This window comes from Neovison vison, chromosome 7 (genome assembly GCF_020171115.1).
Source record: "Neovison vison isolate M4711 chromosome 7, ASM_NN_V1, whole genome shotgun sequence".
Taxonomy (NCBI): Eukaryota; Metazoa; Chordata; class Mammalia; order Carnivora; family Mustelidae; genus Neogale; species Neogale vison.
The window spans coordinates 165,876,093-165,883,216 of record NC_058097.1 but is presented as its reverse complement, the minus strand read 5'-3'; the positions used below and the strand labels follow the sequence as shown (position 1 = coordinate 165,883,216).

General features: G+C 56.0%; 1 protein-coding gene across 2 annotated transcripts; it reads right to left on the bottom strand.

Annotated features, from left to right (window-relative positions):
- Positions 1 to 718: 718 nt before the first annotated feature.
- TMEM86A (transmembrane protein 86A) lies at positions 719 to 5,091 on the bottom strand. Of its 2 annotated transcripts, none has more exons than XM_044258936.1 (3): positions 4,978 to 5,091; positions 2,596 to 2,860; positions 719 to 2,236 (listed from the first exon to the last, which is right to left on the bottom strand). In XM_044258936.1, the coding sequence occupies exons 1-3, from the start codon at positions 4,996 to 4,998 to the stop codon at positions 1,800 to 1,802; spliced, it is 723 nt and encodes a 240-aa protein (XP_044114871.1). In that variant the 5' UTR covers positions 4,999 to 5,091; the 3' UTR covers positions 719 to 1,799. The 2 variants fall into 2 exon arrangements, with proteins under 2 accessions (XP_044114871.1, XP_044114872.1); XM_044258937.1 differs by having other exon boundaries at positions 2,641 to 2,860.
- Positions 5,092 to 7,124: the final 2,033 nt, after the last annotated feature.

Below are 7,124 nucleotides of genomic sequence, written 5' to 3'. Positions count from 1 at the left end.
TCCCTCCACTACTTATTCTTTCACTGTCCCCCACCAGGTGTCTCTGTAAAAATTCTAGTTTGGAAATCACTGATTCACCCACCACCCACATGGGACTCAGCCTCCTCTCTCCAGGCCCCACAACTCCACAACCTCTCCACTAAGGACATATTCACCACTACCCAAGGCTTCCCTTTCTGCTTCTGGGTCAGGGCACTGCCCATTAAGATGCAAATGCCCCTGGAGTGGAGTGACTCCACTCCATTGTTTGGCTGGGGCTTCCCCATCTAAAGTACAAATCAACCAATCTAATCTCCCTCCTCCCTGCTGTTTAACTGAGCCCACAGTCCAAGGAGAGAGGAGACCCTTGAAGGGAATATGGATCATTCTGGGGCACAAAGCAGGTCTGGGAGGAGGTGGGCAGCAGGAGAGGAACCGGGGTAACTAAGACTTACCAAAGGTGCCAGGCACCGGTGTGCAGGGGAATGTATCAAGGAGAAACTTGGATGGTAGTAAATACTACCCATCCCCCATCCTCCTGAACACCATCCTCACCAGGACACGTGACTGGGGAAGTGAGACCCACTCCAACCAGCACCGTGTCACCAGAGCCAGGGAGACCGCCTGGCGCCAAGATGCACTGGCCAGGACTGTGACCCAAGCTGTAAGGACATCCGGGGCCCCTGGCACCATGCCCCCCAACCCCTCCCCTCCAGGACAGGCACATGCCACACAGGCGGACAAGAGGACAGCCAACGGCCCTTGGTTTTTATTTAATTTTTTTTCACATGAGCAGCAAAGGATGGAGTTGTCCCATCCTTGCTCCTTTTGCATTGAATGTGCCTTGGGTCTTATGACCCTAGAATGTCATTGGAGCCCCCTCCTCTGGCTCCCAGTGCAGAAGGGGCAGACAGAAAAGCACTGATGGGAGGCAGGGTAGGGTCCCAGCTCTCTAAGCCAGGCTCAGCACCCTCTCAGCAACTCCCTGAGGCCCTCTCCCTATAAGACTTAGACAGCAGGACAGAGACAGATGGCACAGTAAGACAGACAGGCTGGGGAGACAGACCACATACACATAGACTCACGTACGCACATACAGGCTGGCCCCTTCCTTTGGCATGGTTCACTCTAGCCCTGGGGACAGGGTCTAAGTGTGGTGGTGGTGGGCCTGCACTCTGGGCTAGCCCCTGAGAGAGATGGGACCAACTTAAATCCTTGGTCACCCAAGCTCCCAGGCCAATGAAGTCCCTAGTCTCACCTACCTCAACAAGACGCCCCTACACCTTCCCACCCAACACTTAGAAACGGAGACTGTTCAAGTAACAAGGATAGATGAAGGAAAGGGAGACTCCATCCTCATCCAATCTTCCCAACTAGGGGCCTGCAAAAGGGGCTTCAAGCCCTGGGCTTGGGTCATCTCAGCTCAGACTTCTCTCTTCCCTCAACTCTGTACAGATGAGAAAGAGCAGGAATGTGTAAGTCAGACTCTTCCATCTAGTAGAAGTGGGGGGAGGTCAAGACATGGAGCACCATCACCCTCCAGAGGGGCTTTGACAGTCCTGGTGGGGTTAGAGGTGGGGAGAGGTCTAATTCCGGCCCTGGCTCAAGGAGAATTAGGCTGGCTCTTTTTGGCTCTCAGAATTGTTCCAGACCACGAGCTTTGCTAGAGAGATCCTTTTCCTGCTTACCCCCCTCAAACTTGTACATTTTCCAGGTGGTATCTGCTCCTCCAGCTTAGGCCTACAGCCATCCTGACCCAGTTCTTGCAGGTTCTGGACCCCTGCCCCAGAAGGAGAGAGGGGTAACCAGACCCTGGCCCCTCAGTTGGCCTTGCTCTGTCTGTAGTCTTCCACTGGCTCCCGGCTCTCAACGGCAGACAGGGCGATGAACATCTGGGCAGCATAGTAGGTAGACATGATGAGTGCCCGTGCGTAGGGCACCGGGAAGCAGAACTTGCTGAGGGCGATGGTCAGGTCTGAGATGATAAAGAGCAGCGCACCACTGCCTGCTGCCAGCTCGGTCCAGCGCCAGGCTGCCCCGACCAGCCGGAGTCCTGCCACAGCCCGCCAGCCCATGAAGCCGATGAGGGCCACATAGATCCCCACCAGATAAGTGAAGGCACCTGAGAGGCATGGGTAGAGGAGAGCATAGCACAGGCCCGACAGCACTGCCATCACCAGGCCTGTCCGAAGAGCCAATGGCCGCATGCCAAAGGCCGAGGCGTAGAGCACGTGGGTCACAGCAAACATCAGCAGACCTGGGAGTGAGAGGGGATGAGGGGATGCTGAGGGCGGGCTCAGGGGAGTAATGAGTAACAGGGTGGGGGGGTTAGGAGGGGTGTGTGGGGATAACCCAGCTGCTTTGGAAAGTCTCAGGGGTGGGAGGAAATGCACAGAGGTAAAGATACACTCTCCCTTCCCCTGAGAAACTCTAGAACTGATCACCAGATCAGTGCAAGGGAATCCTCCAACAAGGGCCCCACAGTCTTTGGCCTCAGAACCCCTCAGATTCACCATATTCTTATTCCAAAGCTCCCTCTCCCCAGTCCTTGGCCACCTAAGACCCGCTAGAACCCAGCCCCAGGATTCCTCCCAAGCAGCTACTGGGGCAACTGACCGTGCATAAAGTAACCCTGGTCCTGCCAGATGAGGAAGGCATCACCTAGAGCAGAGAAGACGAGTCCCGCAAAGATGCGGGTGGCACTGGGATGGGTCAGCAGGAATCCTAGGCCATGGGCCAGAAGGAAGAGCCAGAGGCAGAAGATGGGCAGGCACTTGATGAGGGCGCTGACCCACGATGGACTGGACGAGGGCAGCCAGAGCACAAAATACACGCAGGTGGCCTTGAAGAAGGGCACCAGCTTGGGTCCCTCACTCTTCACCTGGAGGACACAGGACAAGGGCAGCACTTAGCACTTGGAACTCAGAAGTCCACAGAGGTGTTCAGAGCCAGCACCCTCAACCCAGACATATACCCCAGAGCCAGACCTGCCTCCCAAGCAGGGAGGATTGACCCCCCAAAACCCAGTTTGGCCTGTCCCAACCAGCCAGCAAAGTACACACATTCCCATCCTCACCCTGGGGCTTAACCAATTAGGAAGGGGAAGGGCTCCACTGTTCTGCTGCCCGTGTACCTTCTTGGCCCAAAGCAGGACCAGAATGGTCACTCACTAGGCAGAAAAAACATAACTGGGGATAAAGACCCCTCCTGCAAGCAACGCTTCTCCCTTCCTGGCTCCTCCCTGTCCTCCCCAAAGCCCCTTTAACCTGTCTCTGCCAGCATCAGCCACCGGCTGTCTGGAATGGAGTGGAGTCAGCAGGAAACCACAGAGACGCCACAACTAGCCAACTCGTGATCCTCCGCAGTGGGGCCCGGGCACAGGCTTAGGGCCCTGGCAACACCCGGTGAGTGCCAGGAATGTGTGAGGGTGAGCCCTCAACCCCCACAGTCTCTCTCCTTGGCCGGCCTGCTCCTCAGCCTTCATTCCAGCTGTCCAGAAAGGTACCAGCCTCAAAGTACCATCAAGAGCGAGGAGAGGAGATAGGGATGCTTGCTAGAGGACGATTTCAGGGATCAGGGAGTGGAAGGGGCAGGGTGTCTCTTGGTCAGTCTCATTTCCAAGAAAACAAGAGCAATTCAAGAGTTCATCAAAAAGAGAGGCAGGAAGCAGGGGAGGGGTTCTCTTTCCAGCTTTTGATCTGCAGCCAGCAGACTGGCTGGGAGATGTGGAACTGAGAGGGGGAAGTTGGAGCAGCTGACTTGGCCTCAGCCAGATTAGGGGGGAGGGCAGCTAAAGAAAGGTATGTCCAAGGCCACTTCAGGTACTCTCCAACCTGAGGGAGGGGCTACTGCAAATATTCCGAATCTGTGATCCCCTGAAGCTCCCCCCTTTTTTGGGCTTCGGGTACAGGGTATCTGTGGGCGATTCAAAACTCCTGAGGTTCCCTATATACATACACTCTGCCCAAAATGATTGTGCCTCTAACTGGGTGAGCTGTCCAGCACAAGGCTCTGGGAACACACTGATTCCCAGACTGCCAGTTACCTGAGGACTGATCAGACTGTGACGGAGGAGGTTGGGAAGAGGTAGATGGGTAGGTCCAGGGTCCAAGCCTGCCCTTGCTCTGCCAGGGATGAGAGCAGGGAGAAAAGATGACTAAGTTCCTTCCTATAGCGATCTCCCCTATCCAGGCTCATTGGGGGTAAGGGCATGGGTAGAGGAGGAAACTGGAGCAGATGAACAACCCCGTAGTCCCCAGTTTTCCCCAGCAACAACCTGCCAGCCCTTGGAAACATCAACGTCTGCTCCATACCCTTCCCCCAGCCCCATATTTCCTGTAAGGAGAAACAGGCCGTAGAATAGTAGCAGCTTGCGAGACTTTTGACAGAGAGAATCCAACACTAGAAGATGAAGGGTGGGGAAGAGAAAGAGGTTCGAGTTGAGAAGTCTTAATAGGAAGAGTGGTCAAGAGAGGAGGAGCCCTTTTCCTCCAGCGCATTACCAACGCTGCATGGTCTCAGGGGCGTCCCCTCTCGCGCCCCAGGCTTGTTTATAGGATGAGGAGCGGGAGGAAACAAGTTTGGCCAGGATTCCCAAGAGGTCCCAGTCACCCTCCTGCCCTTCCCCGCCCTCTCCCACGCCTCCCTGTGGTCTGCCCACGCAGAACCTGGCGGCCAGCTGCTGTCGCCTCTCTCTCCCTGGCGGCCACCCCGCCGACCCGCGTCGGACACACAGACATCAACAAAGTCACGCTTCCGAGTCACGTGCCCACTGTTTTTCCTCCCTCCCGCGGGCGGGCGGGGGCTGCGTGGAGGAGGGGCGCCGCGGGTCCCGGGTGCGGGGCCCTTGACAGCGCCCGCCTCCCCGCCCGGGGACGCCAACCGCCGCGGGATCCCTGCCCTTCCTCGGCCTCCGACGGCCTGGCCTGCCGCAGCCCAGTCCCCAGGCCGGTGGGCTCCGGCCGCGCCGGACACTGGCTCGCTCGCTCGCTCACTCACCACAGTGACCGGGGACACCATGGCGGCAGCGGCGGCGGGAGCGGCTGACACTCCGCTCCGGGCTGCAGCGGCCAGGACGCGCCCGCGGCCAGGTGAGCAGGCGAAGACGTAACAAAGCCCCGGGTGACGGACAATACCTCCCGCTCGCCCGGCGCTGGGATTTCTGTCTGCGATCCCCCGGACGTCAAGGCGCTCACCGCCAATGAGAGGGCGGGGGGCGGGGGGCGGGGCGTCTTAGGCCCCGCCCCTCCGGGAGCCCGGGCCAGGGCATCCCGGAATCTGACTGTGACACCGCCCCCAGCTCCCCAACCCCCGACTCCCCGCCCCCAGCTCCCCAACCCCCGACTCCCCACCCCCAGTGAAGACCGAGGTTGGCTGAGAGTCAAACACATTCCTGTCGTGGGCCCACGATGTAACCCAGGGATAAAAAGCTGATTCCCCTTCAGCTTTTAAACACGCGGTTTACTCGAACATCGGGTTTGTTTGTTTTTAAGATTTTACTTATTTATTTGAGAGAGAGAGGGAGCGCACACAGAAGCAGAGGGAGTGGCAGAGGGGGAAGTAGACTCCTGCTGAGCAAGGAGCCCGATGTAGGGTTCGATTCCAGGACCCTGGGATCACAACCCCAAGCCCAAGGCAGCCGCATAACCGACTGAGCCAGCCACACGCCCCACACACAGACATAGTTACAATTAGACCCACAGCCTTCATTGTGTGCAAACACACATGCAAATGGACACAGTGGTCAGCGTACATAGCACCTTCAACATGAAAAGAGACACCTCAATAAGTCCAGAGCAGCCCATAGACCCATTGTCCTCACATTACACAAACATATACAGAATCACAATTACCCTTAGGCATCAAACAAATATGTAGACCTAAAACCACCAGCAGCAGGTGGACACACGGCCTTCAACATAAAGAGAGGCAGAGACAGGCACACCTCCAGACCACAAATACTTAATTGCTCTTAGGTACATGCCTCTCATAGCTCAGACACAACTGTAACACAAGAACACACCAGGAATGACCTGAGGACCTCAGGCAGACCTGAGCATACTTAAGGACCCACACGAGTGGGAACTAGCTTTGCCAAAATCCGGCTTAAGAAGCTTGAGTGTCAAGATAACAGAGACTAATTTGCGACACATTACAGACACATTTGCGACTGGGCTTCATCAGAACTGTGGGAATTCCATGGTAAGTAGTTAAGTGAACAGGGATCTCTGTTCCAATTTGCCAGGTCCATGTTGGGCGACTGGGTGAATCAGCTGCCCTCTCTCGGCTTGATTTCCTCATATATAAGATAAATGCATAATCTCTAAGCTTTCTCCCAGGCCATCATGTTGTGTGGGACAGGGAAGGAGTGGGATGCTGATGTCATCCTAGAGGCATCCTGGAGACAGAGATTTCAGATACTTCTTAAAGGATGGCCTGTGGTCTTTCTGTAGGAGGAGAGAAGGCGCCATGTGCCAGGCTTTGGGAATTGGGGTTGGAGGGGATAACCAGCCCTAACTGGCCTCAATTAGCAGCCAGCAAGGAGTTTTAAACATCCTGGGCTGACACTGTTGCTGCACCCGAACCTGGTGCTGGGCCAAGAGAAGCCTACAGCTTGCCTTCTGTGAGCCCCTCCCATAATGGGCCCCTTTCTTTTTCTTTTGGGACCAGCCCAGCTTTCCCCAAAGCCTGTGCTGACCTAACACCCAAGTGGAGTGGGGAGCAGCCCTCTTTCATGATAGAATTGACAAGCAAAGATTCAGAGGCAGGGGCACTAGAGTGAGAAACAAGACTTGGGATTGGGGGTCACACACAGCCTTCTCCCATCGCCTTCAGGCCCCTTCTGCGTAGGGCCCCAGGGTGCAGGGAACTCTGCCCGCTCCACTCTCTTCCCAGCCAGGGGCAGACTGGGAGACTATAATCGCTACCTAGAGGGCTTGGTGCCCCCAACACATATACACCCCTTCCTACAGTGTCCTGCCTAGAAAAAAAGCCTGGATTGAAAGTCAGAACTACTGTACTTGGTGCTAGTCCCTCCTTCTCTGGGACTTACTAGCTCTATTAACTGCGCATGTCACTCCATCTTTGGAGCCTGGGTTTCCTCATCAAAAAATGGAGAAATGGAGAATCTGTTTTCCAGCCAAACC

What these genes read in the sequence shown, in the direction of transcription:
- TMEM86A (XM_044258936.1), bottom strand. Translation starts at nt 4,998, where the DNA reads ATGGTGTCCCCGGTCACTGTG. An exon ending in TGGTGTCCCCGGTCACTGTG is followed by an intron (nt 2,861 to 4,977) that starts GTGAGTGAGCGA and finishes TGTGTCCTCCAG; the next exon opens with GTGAAGAGTGAGGGACCCAA. An exon ending in CCAGGGTTACTTTATGCACG is followed by an intron (nt 2,237 to 2,595) that starts GTCAGTTGCCCC and finishes TCTCACTCCCAG; the next exon opens with GTCTGCTGATGTTTGCTGTG.